The sequence below is a fragment of the Podarcis muralis genome, chromosome 7 (genome assembly GCF_964188315.1).
Source record: "Podarcis muralis chromosome 7, rPodMur119.hap1.1, whole genome shotgun sequence".
Classification (NCBI taxonomy): domain Eukaryota; kingdom Metazoa; phylum Chordata; class Lepidosauria; order Squamata; family Lacertidae; genus Podarcis; species Podarcis muralis.
This window is the reverse complement of record NC_135661.1, coordinates 55,857,070-55,873,464: the sequence shown is the minus strand read 5'-3', so window position 1 is coordinate 55,873,464 and position 16,395 is coordinate 55,857,070. Positions and strand designations below refer to the sequence as shown.

Below are 16,395 nucleotides of genomic sequence, written 5' to 3'. Positions count from 1 at the left end.
CCATGGACTTGGTGCCTGTCAAGCTGCCTTGGGACTGCAGTGCGTTTCTGCTGGTCCTCAGCTGTATTGAGGTTCTCCCCACAGAATTGTAGAGTTGGAAGGGACTATGAGGGTCATTGGGAGGGACAGGGTGGCGCTGTGGGTAAAACATCAGCGCCTAGGACTTGCCGATCGCATGGTCGGCGGTTCGAATCCATGTGGCGGGGTGCGCTCCCGTTGCTCGGTCCCAGCGCCTGCCAACCTAGCAGTTCGAAAGCACCCCCCGGGTGCAAGTAGATAAATAGGGACCGCTTACTAGCGGGAAGGTAAACGGCGTTCCATGTGCTGCGCTGGCTCGCCAGATGCAGCTTGTCACGCTGGCCACGTGACCCGGAAGTGTCTCCGGACAGCGCTGGCTCCCGGCCTATAGAGTGAGATGAGCGCACAACCCTAGAGTCTGGCAAGACTGGCCCGTACAGGCAGGGGTACCTTTACCTTTACCTATGAGGGTCATCTAGTCCAACGGCCTGCAATTCAGGAATCTTTCACCTGACATGGAGCTCATGTCCTGTCCTGGCTTGGTATTCAGACTCATGGCTTAGCTGTTGTGATAATAATCTCTATTCCAGGGTTACAGCACACAAAGTCAGAAAGCACGGCAGAACTTGAGAGGATTTGGCTGGACAGAAGCAAAGACCCACGTACTCTCTCTCTCTCTCTCTCTCTCTCTCTCTCTCACACACACACACACACACACACACACACACACCAGGCTCCTCATTTGAAGAGCAGGACAGTCACCTTCGTCAAAGGTGTTATCAAAGTTCTGAGGGTCAGAGCGAACGCTGTGCCAAGTACTGGCACAGTCCCTCCAGGCCTTGCCAACAGAGGTGGAGACCATGAGGCAGGATCATTGTCAGGTTTCTCCTTCCGTTCCACTCACAGAATCCCAGAAGCATAAGTTGGAAGGGACCCCAAGGGTCATCTAGCCCAAACCCGCCTCAATGCAGGAATCCTGCCCACAGCTGTCCCTGGGTGGGCTTGAACCACCAACCTTCTGGTTAACAGCCAAATACGCAACCCATTGCACCACCTGAGGGGTTGGCCCCCACGCTGGCAGAGGTTGGCTCTGGAGCAGCCTTGACCTGCTTGGGATGTTGTGCCTGGGGTATCAGTTGACACTGAGTTGGGCTGTCCCTCTGACAACCCTTCCCCCACTCAGCCCTTCCCCCAGGTCAGAGGCCCCCCACAGGTTCTTTATCCTGCCTCTCGATCCCCTAGGCCCCTCCCTGGGCCTGATGCCTCTCTTTCCACCAGTCCTCCTCCCCATCGAAAACTCCTGCCCAGACATTCCCACGGGGTTAAGTCCCAAGCATCTTTCTCATCAGAGGTATCCCTGTGATCTGGGACACCTTCCCATCTGCACCCACCCCAGAACTCTGTGTTTTCAACAGCTGCATGCCTCAGCAAAATGAAGAAATGAGTGAGAATTAAATCCTGCTGCACTGATGGCCCTCCTTGTTACAGGCATTAGCAGCCAATGCAAAACAGAGCCCCACCCTCTTGGCAATCAGTTGATGAAACTTACAACATCAGTAGGTTAGCAGGTGGACATGGTTTGAAAAATGGCTTCATGAGCCAAGATGGGCTCCAAGGCTGAAGGTTGCCCAGCCCTGTCATAGACTGAAAGGACAAAAAAGGGTATTGAATTCTCTCAAATTCTCAAAGCTTATTTCCTTTTACAGAAATATAGTATACTCTGCAGCTGAGGCCGGTTGTGCTTTCCAGATGCTCATGTAGTGAACCTAACTTAAACCTTAATTAAACCTGACTCACCTTGTTACTTGTGTTTAAAGAATGGAATTAATTTTTAAAAATTAAAACCAATTATGAAATTGGTTTCATAATGACAGTCAGGTGCAAGGTATGATTGATTCTTGCAGGAACTCATCACGCCCTGCATTTTGAGCCTGAGATCCTGCAGCTGGGATGCTAGTTAGAACTTATCAAGCAACAGATTCATTAGCGGCTGGGATCATAATTTCTTATATCACACTGACAGCGTGAGAGTATGCAATACCATTATGCAATACCATTATTAGTATTATGTTTTATTGATTTTTTTGTAAGTTTGATACTTTTGCATCTTAAGATTTTGTAAGGTGCTTTAAGAGGTTTTGTAAAAAGTGATGAACAAATAATCCTTAAGGGTGGAAGTATTTAATGTTGGTTCTTTCATTTTCTTTTTTCTTTTTTAATTTAAATTTTGTTCATTACATTTTGCAGCAATTTGTTGGGATGAAAGTTCCCTGGCATTTCAGTGTGAATTTCTCCCAATAAACACTTTTTCGATGCATTTTCGATGCACAGTACACATTTTTGCAAGCGATTTCCCCTAATATAATACATTTTGCTAAACTCTTTTCAGTAATATGTGCATGTTTATGAGTACCCTCCACTGATATGTGCATCTTTAAAAAACATTGATTGGAAAAAATTTGGATAAGCGTGAATTTCAAGGCATAGCTGTGTTATGATTTGCATATTGTTCTAGAAAGTGTGAATTTTACAGATTATGTTTTGAATGTGTAATGAATTGAATGTCTTCTCTATCTCTAATAATGATAATACTATGACCACTACCCCCCAAGGAAGAGCCAGATATTAGCTGGTTCTTCTGAGTCATTTCATAGACACATAGAATTGTAGAATTGGAAGAGATCCCAAGGATCATCTAGTAACCCAACCCTTGACAATGCAGGGTTGCAGTTGTTGCAAGGTATGCGTCTTGTGCTACTTGCTACACATGCTACACATGCTACACATGCTACACATGCTACACATGCTACTTGTCTATTTATACACATGCTACCAAGAGGTTTCGCTAGAGTTATGAATATGTGCATATCCTGGAGCTTAATTACAATTTAAGCAGGCAGCAAATTCTGCAGCACCTACACACCTTGATCTAAAGAGTGAAAGGATTCCTAACCATTCCCCAGTAGCCTACAGAAAGTGAGTGTGACCATTTTGCCATAGAACCCACACCAATAGCAAGTTAATAAATGGAGGGGGAAGGGGGTAGCTGCCCTTAAAGCAATGCATGTGTTGGTTCCATGAGAGTGTTGATTTAGGATCATTAACTACGAACTAATGGGATGGAGAGAGGGACACAGGTGGCGCTGTGGGTTAAACCACAGAGCCTAGGACTTGCCGATCAGAAGGTCGGCGGTTCGAATCCCTGTGACGGGGTGAGCTCCCGTTGCTCGGTCCTTGCTCCTGCCAACCTAGCAGTTCAAAAGCACGTCAAAGTGCAAGTAGATAAATAGGAACCGCTCCGGCGGGAAGGTAAACGGTGTTTCCGTGCGCTGCTCTGGTTCGCCAGAAGCGGCTTAGTCATGCTGGCCACATGTCTGTGGACAAACGCCGGCTCCCTCGGCCCATAGAGCGAGATGAGCGCCGCAACCCCAGAGTTGGTCACGACCGGACCTAATGGTCAGGGGTCCCTTTACCTTTTTAATGGGATGGAGATGTTCCTTGTTGCAGCTTGGAGAGCAAATTAACCTCTGAATTATTATTTGGGGGGGCGTGGGCGTGTTGTACTAATTTAGCCAATGCATTCTAATGGACAAGGGAGAGGGGTTTTGAGACGAGCACTTCCTATAATCCCAATATTTCCATTGTTCTATTGTCTCTTTCGTGCCCTTTTCTCATTTTGCTTATTCTGCTTAATTAATTCTGGAATTAGAGAATGTGTCCACAGCCCTGACTGTTGCTTAACCCCCAGAAATGGCTAAAACCTGAGAGTGCTTCAGGAGAAATCCTATGGCTCTGACCAGCCAGCTGGGGAGGTGCAAAGGCTGCTTGATCTTGCTGAAACCTCTGACTCTTTGCACTCTTTCTGTTCTCTAGGAGCTCGTGGACTGGCGTAAACCTTTGCTGTGGCAAGTGGGCCACTTGGGGGAGAAGTACGATGAATGGGTGCATCAACCAGTGGATCGTCCCATTCGCTTATTCCACTCGGATTTTATTGAATCTCTCTCCAAAACAGCATGGTGAGGCTCTGGGGTGCATCAGATAGCCGGGAGTCCAAATCAGTCCTGGCAGGTGAAGAATGTTGGGTGAAGTTGTGTGGGTCATGTTGCGATTTGGCTGTCGCTGGGCAATCCGTTTTCGAGGTTACCAGCATGAGTCTGACCAAACTGCGGGAAGTAGTGGAGGACAGAGGTGCCTGGCGTGCTCTGGTCCATGGGGTCACGAAGAGTCGGACACGACTAAACGACTAAACAACAACAACAACAACAGGGCAATCCTCAAGAGGTGGGGCACCAAATTCACTGGTTTGGAAGGGGGCAGAACTGCTACCAGTCAAGAGTTGGCCAAAGTGGTGCCCTCCAAACATTGCTGGACGATGACACCCATCATCCTTGGCTGTTCGCCACACTGGTTGGTTCCCCAGTAACATGTATAGGGGACCACAGTGGCTTCCCTCTGCTCTAATCCAACCTAAATAATCCACCCCAGCTAAGGAAGCACCATTCATTCATCACTACAATTGGTTATATGGAATTAGGAGTGGTACTAGAGAAGACATTATTCATCCAACTAGAAATGGTGGGAGGGGGACTGCAGCCATTTGTGGGTGAGTGAGTGATCTGGATCGAGACTGTGTTATGGAGAAGATTTAGTCCTTTGCCCTCACCATAGTCCTGATATGGATCAGGAGGGCATTATCATCATTTAAACCATGGGTAGGCAAACGAAGGCCTGGGGGCCGGATCTGGCCCAATCGCCTTCTAAATCCGGCCCATGGACGGTCCAGGAATCAGCATGTTTTTACATGAGTAGAATGTGTCCTTTTATTTAAAATGCATCTCTGGGTTATTTGTGGGGCATAGGAATTCGTTCATCCCCCACCACTGAAAAAAATATAGTCTGGCCCACCACAAGGTCTGAGGGACAGTGGACTGGCCCCCTGCTGAAAAAGTTTGCTGACCCCTGGCTTATTACTTGCTTTTTTTGTTTGTTTACAAAGGCAACTCAAAGCAACTTACCATAAATAAATAATGCATACGTTAAAACCAGAATAAAAGAGAACAAAAACCTAATAACGGGGTGGGTGGGTATGGGGGACTCCCTGGTCCTGAATGGGGTAACTGTGCCCCTGAAGGACCAGGTGCGCAGCCTGGGAATAATTTTGGACTCACAGCTGTCCATGGAGGTGCAGGTTAATTCTGTGTCCAGGGCTGCTGTCTACCAGCTCCACCTGGTACGCAGGCTGAGATCCTACCTGCCTGCGGACTGTCTTGCCAGAGTGGTGCATGCTCTAGTTATCTCCCGCTTGGACTACTGCAATGCACTCTACATGGGGCTACCTTTGAAGGTGATCCAGAAACTGCAATTAATCCAGAATGCGGCAGCTAGACTGGTGACTGGGAGTGGCCGCCAGGACCACATAACACCGGTCCTGAGAGATCTGCATTGGCTCCCAGTACGTTTCTGAGTACAATTCAAAGTGTTGGTGCTTACCTTTAAAGCCCTAAATGGCCTCGGCCCAGTATACCTGAAGGAGCGTCTCCACCCCCATTGTTCAGCCCGGACACTGAGATCCAGCGCCGAGGGCCTTCTGGCGGTTCCCTCATTGCGAGAAGTGAGGTTACAGGGAACCAGACAGAGGGCCTTCTTGGTAGTGGCACCTGCCCTGTGGAACGCCCTCCCTTCAGATGTGAAGGAAATAAGCAGCTATCTTATCTTTAAAAGATATCTGAAGGCAGCCTTGTTGAGGGAAGTTTTTAATATTTAATGCTGTATTGTTTTTAACACTCAATTGGAAGCCGCCCAGAGTGGCTGGGGAAACTCAGCCAGATGGGCGGGGTATAAATATTATTATTATTATTATTATTATTATTATTATTATTATTATTATTACCCACTAATGGCTGCTGCTTTCTCTCTCTCTCTCTCTCTCTCTCTCTCTCTCTCTCTCTCTCTCTCTCTCTTTTTTTTGGGGGGGGGACAATTGGTTGTGGGGCCTGCAGCCGGGAGAGAGACACCTGCCTCCTCCTTTTCACCAGCTTAGATTTTCCCAGAATTTGCAGGGTTCCCCAAAGGCTCTTCTTCGCCTGCCAGGAGACAGCTGATGTTCTTCCCCTCTTCCTTCCAGGTACACAGTCTGTGCCGTCTGGATTCCACTGGTGCTTTATCTCAGCTGGCATAGCTACACGTCGCTTGCGAAGGGAGAAACCTGGCTGTTTTCTACCTTCACAACAGGTGCCTATGCTCAATCCATCAGCCTCTTTAAACAAGCTTCTCAGGACACTACAAAGCTCCAAGTGGGGAGAGGCAGGTCTGCACCTGGGCAATGGGGCATTAGGAAAAGGGGCATCTTTCAGCTGGTGGGGCCAGTTTGCGTCTGTGTCAGCTGAGGAGCAATCCTGCCTGGGAGCCCTGTGCCCTGAGCCCGACCCCTCTGTTTCCCATGCAGAAAAGGCAGGATGAAGCCTTATTCTTGGTGGGCCAGCAAGGCAGTGCATCTGGGCAATTGTGTAATGGGGGGGAATGGAGGAAAGGCCTTCTGGTCATTGGGAATGGAGAGAAGATAAGCGTATACCCCTTTCATGGGCTGCACACATGCTTCAGCCTTTGAAGCACTGTGTTTTGGGGCTTTTTGAAAGCCCTTTTGTAGGGATCACTGCAGGGGCCCATATTTGCACTCAATGCAGGCACCATGAGCAGCTGCTAAATCTTTGCCATATGTACGCATGGAGGGTGTGCCCTCTGTGACTGGTGCACATTAGTTTCTTTCTGTCGGATCAATCCAGGATTGATCCAACACTTTCCCCTTTCAGTGCTCCCAGCACACACGTCCTGAAAGTTTTTTGCTGTACCAATAGCACAGGCTGTACAGGCTGAGTTAGTTAAAGTGTACTCAGGCTTTGATCCAAGGAGGCAACTTTGACTACATTCCTCCTTGTGGCTGGGTGGTGAGCCACGAGGTGAGCCACAAGGAGCCACTCTGGGTTCTGTCTAGCTAGTGCCTACTTAATGGTCCTGAGTCAGCCATGTCTATTAATTTCAGCTGGTCTGCTCCTGAGTATGAGTTACATTGGGTGCAACCCTCTGTATGTGTCCCGAGGCTTCCTTTCCTTGCACCGTGCAGGGAACTTCGTGACCACATGTACCTTTTCTTTTCCCAAGGCACTCTTGAGTATGCTCAGGCGCTGCCACACATGGCTAATTACTGATTATGTGATTTAATGCAAGACACCCAGAACATAGTGTGCTCGGAGTCTCTCTGCTATGACACCAGGCAAGCGGGGGAACATCACACAATTTGATTTATTCCACGAGGATTGCAATACAGTAACGTACTTAATTCGTTCTGGAGGTCCGTTCTTAACCTGAAGCTGTTCTTAAGCTGAAGCACCAGTTTAGCTAAAGGGGCCTCCTGCTGCTGCCGCCGCACAATTTCTGTTCTCATCCTGAAGCAAAGTTCTTAACCCGAGGTACTATTTCTGGGTTAGCGGAGTCTGTAACCTGAAGCATATGTAACCTGAAGCGTATGTAACCCGAGGTACCACTGTACAGTGATTGTATCAGAAGCCGTACCTCATGCCACCACCTCAAAATATCTGCGGTTTAAGGAGCGCAGCCCCCAGGCAGGTTTCAGCAACAATAATCAGGAGTCAGGAATGGAGAAAGCAGCTATTGTCCCGAGTAGCTCCCTCCGCCTCCACGCCACCCACAGTGGGCCCTGCACAGAGAAGGGCTTGTGCTGAGCCAGAAGCCTGAATCTCACTCAGTCAGACTCCAGCTTGCGGCACCTGCAGTCTGAGGCGCATGGCCTGCCCCCTTGTTCTCCACTGGCTGGCTGTCTTCCCCCCCAGGGGTGCCATTCTGTGCCAGCCTAGGCTCCTCCTTGGGGAGCGGGGGAGCTTTCTGTTTTCTGCTCCTATCACACCCAGCCAACAATAATGCCAGCAGGCTCTTCTTAAATTCTCACATTCTTATTCCCACCTGGATCCTCTGGGGTCTTGTGAGTGGGGTGTTCCCACCCTCAGATTTTTCTCAGAGGGAAAGGTTTGGTGAAAGGATGAGGTCTGTATCTCCCAAAGCTCTTGGAACATGCTGAGGATGTAACCAATTTGTATAACTGGGTTTCTTTTTGGGGGGGAGAGGGAGGGATCTTTGCCCTCTTTCTGATTTGCCTTTGATGACCATGCAACGTGGCCAATGAGATTCAGCTACCTGATGACATTTGAAGCCAGCTCAGAATGAGGGGTTGCTCTCTATCTTCACTCTAGCAACTTTGGATGGGTAGGGGGAACAGTGCACCCACCACAGAAAAATCGAAATGACAACCCCTGGGCTGGCCAGTGTTGGAAACTGACTGCTGGGCTGAATGGGGCTGTGTTGGGTGCTGTGTTGATGTCCTTAGAGCAAGTCCTCCTCAAGGACTGAGGAGGTCCAGACTGTAGGGCTTGCTGACCTCTCGTCTTCCCTCCCTGCTGTGTAGCATATTCCATCCGTGTTCAGAAGACCTGGTTCCCGTTGCTCTTCATTGTGGGGATGTGCATGTGGTCCTTAGTCGAATATATCATCCATCGCTTCATCTTCCACATGAGTCCGCCGGCCAACAACTATTACCTGATCACACTGCATTTCCTGCTCCACGGTCAGCATCATAAGGTAAATGGGCCACCACACGAACTAGTAACCTTCCCAAAACTGATTTGGACTACAACTCCCATCAGCCTTGGCCAGCATGACCATCGTGGAGCCTTTCTGACAGGGGCTGATGGGAGCTGTAGTCTGAAACAGCCAGAGGGCACCAGGTTGGGTGAAAGCTACCCTAGATGGATGGGGGTCCCTTTACAAGGTCACATTTTTGGAATGCAAATGCCATGAGGCAGCAGCTGGAAAAAAGAAGGCTGTCACTCAGAGCAACAGCCTTCCTGAGCACTGAAACCACCTTGTGTGGGAAGGAACTCCAGACTGAATTCAGCTACCCCATGCAAATGGATGTGGTCTATTTCAAAAGGCGAGCCCTTGTCTCTTTCCACGGTACACGTGGGGAAACCTCTGGGCCAAGGGCTGCAGGAGGCTTGCTAGCATTGTGAATTTGGCACACAAGAGATTTAGCTTTTTTTGAGAACAATCAGAAGTCTATTTTAGGTCTCTTTTTGTTTTAATTTTCTTGTATTTTTACTTTCCTTTTGTATGGGATGGGGTATAAATTGTAATATAGTACACTGATGTATAAATTTGTGAAATGTTTAATAAAGACTTTTAAATAATAATTAATTTTTTTTTAAAAAAAGAAAGAAATTTGGCACACACGGGTTTTTTTCTGCTCCCCCTGGCATGCCCACCTGACGTGACATCGCATGTGGGGGCAGGTAACTCTGTGTCTGCAAAGGAACTATTAGAGCAGGACTTGCCTCCGGTGCCCTGGTGCCAATTGGGAACTTCCAACAGGTGGAGCAGATCCCCAACGGAAGCGGGGCTAACCTTCTGCATCAGATTCAGAGCCAAATACAAGGTCCGCTTTGGGTAAGAATCTTCTGTTGCGACCCTGGCTTAAATTAAAGCCATGGCTGCAAAGAAGAAATCAGGAGACACTCAGAGCAATCTCCTGAACCCACTTCTTGAACTGGCCCCAGATGCAGTTCCTAAGCGGGCCATAGCTTAGTGGCAGAGGATGTGCTTTACATGCAAAAGGTCCCATCCTCAATCCTCAGCATCACCAGGTAGGGCTGGGGGGAAAGCTCTGTCTGAACCCCTGGAGAGCTTCTGCCAGTCAGTGTAGAGACAAAACCAATGGTCCAACTCTGTATAAGGAAGTTTCTTAGTTGAGGTTGAGCTAGAACTGAGTGGCAGAGCACCGGTGTGCAAAAGCTCCCAGGTTCAATTCTTGGGATCTTCAGGTCAGGCAAAGAAAGATTACCACCCACCCCGGGATGGCTGTGGACAGGATTCCTGCATTGCAGGGGGTTGGACTAGATGACCCTTGGGGTCCCTTCCAACGCTACGATTCTGTGGTCCTATGATCCTTTTTAATGTATTTATGTCGCACGTTCCTCCCACGTGGCTTACAACAGTTATAAACAATGCTATAAAATAAAAAGCGATAAAAACAAACTTAAATAAAAAAGAATAATTGAAGTACATTTAGAACAAACAGTTAAAATCCAGTTTGCCCTCCCTGACAACTGCATCACCTGCACCTTAGATTCCAAAGGTGTGTCTGAACAGGAAGGTTGCCTGCTGGAAGGGTAACAAAGAGGAAGCCGGTCCAACTTCTCTTGGAAGGGAATTCTGTCACAGGGGAGCAGCAGCAGAAAAGTCTCTCTCCCTCTTTACACCACCAATTGTGCCTCCAGTGTGGACGGGACTGAGAGAAGGGGCTCACATGGGGATCTTAGCACCCAGGCAGGTTCATAGCAGCAGATGCGTTATTACAGGTGGCCTGGGCCCAAGCCAGAATGATCCCCATTAGAAACCTTGGGGAGCCGCTCCCAGCCTGTATAAAAAATACTGGGCTTTTGGGGCCAACAGCCTGACTCTGCATAAGGCAGCTTTCTTATGTTTCTCTCTGGGAGTCAGCAGAAGAAAAATGCTGCTTGCCAGAACGCATGGTGGGAGCAGCATTCGAGGAATGCGCACAGGCTAGCACTTGAGCATGCATCGTGTGGGTTGGTGCACTTTAAGCCCCCAGGAAATAAGTGTGTTTTCCTGCGTTAAAGCAGGGAGTGTTTTCAGTAACACCTCCCCCCCCCTCCCACAGATACCCAGAGTGGCTGCATTTGGATGTCATGATAAACTTTAGTTTATCATGGGAACCATCTGCAGCCCCTGTTCTCTCCTTGACTGGCGTACCTGTGCAGAGGTGTCCAGAAGCTTCTGTTCTGATTAAGCACCACTTAATTTTGCCTGAACCCGACAAACTTAAGGTTTGTCTGAAACTGTGGTTCGTTTGAAACAAGCTAACTTCAACACATTAGCTACGAAGCTGGCTTCTTTGAACAAACCATAGTTAGGATTCACCACAGTTTAGGGTTCAGGTGTAATGCTAAACTGCCATGGACTGGCTGGATGCAGAGGAGTGCTGGGAGGCACCAGCGGGGGAATCCCCAAAGGAACTCCCAAGGGAAGAAGGTCCAGAGCCAGGGGACTGGTGGTGGGATGACAATGAGTGGTCAGAGGGAGAAGAGGAAGCAGACTGAGAAGAGGAGGTGTCGGAAGCAGAAGAGGCAACAGGCTTTTGTGAGCAGGATGAGGCTGGGGTAGAAAGCAGTCCAGAATCCAAGGCAGGAGAGGAGGGCGGCCAGCAGATAGAGATGAAGCAAGCTGCTGAAGAATCCAGGGAGTCTCCCATCCTCCCATCTCCCCTCCCCCTGAACAGACAGAAAAATGTAGAGGACAGAGCAAGGAGAAGCAAGACAACAGAGCCTTAGGCTGCTGGGGAAGGAAGCAGGGGAGAAGCCTTAGAGAGTGGTGGGAAGGCAGGGACCTTTAGTCCTCGCAACTTCTTCACTGGGGCAAGTCCTACTGGGAAGACTTTCTGTGAATGCTAGGCCTGCACTGTTTTGGGTTTTTTGAATAAAGAGTAAATTTCATGGACACTGGTGTCTTTTATTGCTGACCTACTCCTGACTCCAGCTTCTGACATAAACTTCAGGTAATCAAAGACATAAGCGAAAGCTTCAGAAGGTGTGGCTTGTTTCCATTAAACCTAGGAATGAGGGACATGAGGCCCTCCAGATGTTGCTGGACTGCAGCTCCCATCAGCCGCAAACTGACATGGCCAGTGGTTGTGATAAACTGCGGTTTACAGTGTCAGCCAAGTCCAGCCATTGGAACTCATTTCTGCTCTTCTGCATCATGAGTATTTTGACTCCAAACCACGGGATGTCCCTCAGCATCAACGGTGTCAGTTAAACTACTAGTAACTAATTCTGCTCCTTGCGATTCTCTTTCAGTCTCCATTTGATGGATCTCGCCTGGTCTTTCCACCTGCACCATCATCCCTGGTCATTGTCTTTTTCTACGTTCTTGCCAGAGTTGTATTTCCTGAAGCATTTGGGACCTCCCTCTTCGTCGGGGGGCTCTTTGGCTACGTTGTCTATGACATGATGCACTATTACTTGCATTATGGGTCACCAAAGAAAGGCAGCTACTTGTATGAGATGAAAGCGTACCATGTGAAGCACCATTTTGAACACCAGAACGCAGGTAATGGAGGGGGGATTTTGCCTCCTGAACTGCTGCTACCACAGGAATAGGAGCCTATGCCCCCTCCCCCAGTGTTGTTGGACTACAGCTCCCATCATCCCTAACCACTGGCCTTGCCTGCTACTAGCCACAATAGTTCTACCTCCACTGTTGGAGACAGTAAATACTTCCGAATACCAGCTGCTGGAAACTGCAAGAGGGGAGAGGGCTCTTGGGCTCAGGTACCACTTGCTGGTTTCCCTTTGGGGAATCTGGTTGGCCACTGTGAAAACAAGATGGTGGACTAGATGGGGCACTGGCCTGATCTGGCAGATCACTTCTTGTGAATCCAACAATATCTGGGGGGCCACAAGTTCCCCATCCTGGTCTGAATAGTTTTGGGGTAGTGTTAAGAAAAAGCAGGTACTATTTTTTTAAAAATGAATCCATAAAATAAAAACAAAATGGAGGGGACTTTTGCTCCCTTCCTGCTGATCTCTCAGGGTTGCTAAATGCCAAAACTAGCTGATGGAGCCTCCGGGTGGCCACTATTTTGTGGGAAGGATTCAAGTGCATTCTGGAACTTTAGGTTTCCACGATTAAAGTGCTCTGTCACCTGAGCACAACAAATCCACTTTAGAAAAGAAGCAGACATGGTGTGGTTTGGAATGTGTTGGGGTGAACATTGAAAAAATCTAGGATGCACAGATGATCGATAGGAAGGCTTATAAGCACCACAAAATTAAATCTGGACAAATGCTCGTTTTGTCTAACTGCCCTACAATGAAACCTGAATGACTGGTTAATAAAGACCAGCATTAGTCTAACCACTGCATAAGTTTGTGCAAGCAAATCAGAAAGACTGCTGCATAAACAGGGCAACTGGAAACCGGAAGAGCCCTGACGGAAGCCTCCAATGCCTTGACTTAACTCTACACCTCTCTGTCTTCCCTGTTTCAGGCTTTGGCATCACCAGCAAATTATGGGACCATCCGTTTCAGACGCTGATCCCAGAGGAAACCCCTGAGAAGGAAGACTAGCACCCGTTACTCTCCTGCATGGTCTTTGGCTCCTGTTTTGCTTTCCTCTTGCAAGCCTCGGACTCCGCCCCCTGGGACTCTGCAGAGCTTGGAAGCCTGGGACCAGTGGAGAGAGGGGACTGTCCTTCTGCTGTGCTGCTTCTTTGTAACATGGTTCTGCTGTGCAGGTGACCTTCTGGGAGAAGCCCTGCAAAGACTAATGGAGAGGGAAGACCAAGGTGGTGTTGCTGAGTGTCTTAGGCAGGATGCAGTGGCAAGGGGCAAACTCTGCCCAGCTCAGCACCTTGACATCAAAGTAGAACTCTGGTTTTAGACACGTGTAAGAATTTCATTGTTGAGCACATGCCACAGCTGACTTGGAGGACTGGTATCCTGTGATGTGTTGAGCGGTAGGCAAACTGCTCTGGCTCTTAGTATTCCTGATATTTAGTATGGTGTTTGGGTGGTGGGTGCAGGATTGCATAATGGTGCAACCCTGTTGGCATCCTTTCTGTGTAGACAATGGGCAGTGGTCTAAGTTCAGTTTGTTGCATGCCACCTACTTGGCTAACCTCTCCAGGGGAATCACTAAGGGAAAAGACTGCTGATTTCCCACAAGCTGGCACCAGGTGTGGGGAATGGCCACCCCTTTTACACTCAGTGTGATTCTGATCTCTTTAGAGCAGAGCCCTGTGGGTTCTGGATTTGCTATGCAAGTGGCTGGATACAAGCCACCGGGGCTAGAAGTTATTTAAGAGGTCATCAAGTGTATCTCCCTGTCCAAAGACGGAGGATCTGGCACCAAAGAGTCCCTGACTGGTCCCTATTCCATTACTAATGCAACTTCTCAACCCAGAATTTGGGGGTGAAGTGAGATTGTAGTACATAGCCTGATTTGGAACTACTTGAGTTTGGGGACTGACTTGGATGCAGACTGAAGTTGGTAGGCAGGGGTGGGATTTTAAAGCAAAACCAGGCAAGCAAGAAAACAGAAAGAAGGGCGAGCCCCTTTCAGAAAAATGACAGATAAATTGCCACAGATTGCACATTGCAGAAAATCATTTATGCAAAAAACAGTCCTGCTTGAGTCAAATGCAAAAAGCCAACATCTGTCCAAAAAGACGCTGCCTAGGAATCCTCAGAAAATCATACTGGGTCAACTGACTTCAGCTTTGCTTTGTATACACTACAGTATTCACAATCTGATTAATCTGCAAAACCATATTGGGCTGTCAATGAGCTGTATTCTGAACCCACTGATGTGCCTTACTTCTCCTCCTTTGGTGGGATGGCAGCCTTTCACTCGATGTGCCATGTACCTTAACCGTGACATTTGAGAAACTGTCAGTGATCCACAACTGTTATACACGAAGTGCAATAAAATAAAATACTTAGTCCAGTGTAGGGATAATTGCAGGCAATAATTACAGAAACGAAGAGCAATATTGTTTTTTGTATAACTCTACAGTATGTCATTTTTGCAACATTAACTGGCCTGCTGTTTAATGTAAAAGGGGAGGTGGTTTTTCCCAGAGGCAGTGATGAAGCATTTGTTCATTGGCCACCCTTTGGGAAGAAGACTTGCCATAGTTGGACTCTCTCCGCATCAGGCACACAATTTGCATTCCCACATCCACTTGTCCTTGCCAGCAGCATTCCCATCCCACCTTCTCAGACCTGTAAGGGCACTTTAGGAAGATGCTGGTTTGTGGTTGGGGTCGAACCACAATTGAAGCAGATTTGGCACTTTTGCGCAACAAACCTCCAAATTTTGTGCAACAAACATCCCCAAAATTGGGTGGTTTTTTGTGGGGGGGGGGGGTTCGCAATAAGGAAAGTAACAGAATACAACACTGAATGTCGATAAACATTCCTTGATGAAAAGTTGTACAACCTCCCTGCAAACAAATCAGGATGAATGCATAGTAAGCAGGTGGTCTGGAAGGTGGCCTAAGATGTGATGACCCTCCAGGAGTGTTTCCCGAAGGTCCAACTTGCCATGCAGCAGGCTAGCCCTGGTCTAATCCTGCTCGTTATGTTTTTCTATGCAAGGGGATGCTGCTGTAAGCATCTTGGACTATGCTTTGGTGTTGTGGCCTCCTGTTCCCTTGTCGTTTTTGCCAGTGACTCCAGGAGCCAGAAGGTGGTGACCTCCAGTCACAGGATTGGGGTGGGATGGTTATGTCAAGAGAGCAGAGTTGGCAGGGTTCTTCAGGGAGACACCCTCCAGGACTAGGATGCTCTCCTGCAGCTGATTCCAAGACTCTTCTTCTGCTGGAAGGTGAGCGGGCAGAGTGCTGTCCCTCTACAAATAGTCTAACTGCACAGTAGTTCAGGGAGGTCACTGTTGGTATCTTCTGGCTCCTCTGGAAGAGGCAATGTCTGCTGGTCTCTCCCCCTTTGGCCTTTGAGGGCTTATCCACACTTACTGTCCCTGCATGCTTTCCAGGCATAGTCTGCACTTTAAAGCTCTGTGCGCGAGTGCTCTTTTTGTTGGTTTGTTGCTCTGGAGCTTTCTCCACGAAAACCTGCTCTTTAGCACTGAATCGGAGCAAACAACAGTCTGCAGGGAAAACAAATTCTTTGTTTGTTGCACTTCAGCTTTGAAGAGCAGTTTTTGCTGGGGGAGAGAGAAAGGAGTGCTCAGACATGGAGCTTTAAAGTGAGGACCTCTGCCTGAAAAAAGTGGGGCAAAAGGTAAGCATGGATGAACCTTGAGTCATCGTTTTGCTCTCCCTCTCTCCCCTGCCAGAGCACAACAATATTGTGTCAAATGTGGTCCTTTGTGCTGATAAAGAGGGAGGGCGATGGCAGCCACTTGCTAGGTGATGTGCCAAATTGTGGTCCCTTCTTCTCTTCCTCTTTTTACCTCTGGTGCTGCTTTCATGTGTTCAATGGCCTTGTGAGGTTCTGTAGTGTCTACACACAACACAGGGCAGGAGAGGCTCCTTCCCCTTGTTCCACTGGGAAGCTTAGGGGGCTATAATCAGAGGGAGAACATTGCACAGATGGGGCTACTGCAGGACAAAGCTTTGCTCTCTCCCTGACTGCCACTGTCTGGAGCGTCCTTGGAAAGGAGGACACAGAGAAGGACTTTAGACTTACGATGTCATGTTCTGGACAAGTTCATATGGGGGAAGGTGGTCCTTTAGGTATCCTGAGCCATATTAGGCCTCTAGATCCC

The 16,395-nt window shown here is 48.4% G+C and overlaps 1 protein-coding gene across 1 annotated transcript in view; it reads left to right on the top strand.

Moving 5' to 3' along the window:
• The window catches only part of FA2H (fatty acid 2-hydroxylase), a 69,780-nt gene that overhangs the window by 51,995 nt on the left and 1,390 nt on the right, over positions 1-16,395 (top strand). The window contains exons 3-7 of the mRNA XM_028739326.2: positions 3,892-4,034; positions 6,143-6,249; positions 8,495-8,667; positions 11,961-12,213; positions 13,153-16,395. The exon at positions 13,153-16,395 is cut by the window's right edge and continues 1,390 nt beyond it. Coding sequence (XP_028595159.2) covers positions 3,892-4,034; positions 6,143-6,249; positions 8,495-8,667; positions 11,961-12,213; positions 13,153-13,232 — 756 coding nt within the window. The 3' untranslated portion in view covers positions 13,233-16,395. The remainder of the gene's footprint in view (positions 1-3,891; positions 4,035-6,142; positions 6,250-8,494; positions 8,668-11,960; positions 12,214-13,152) is intronic.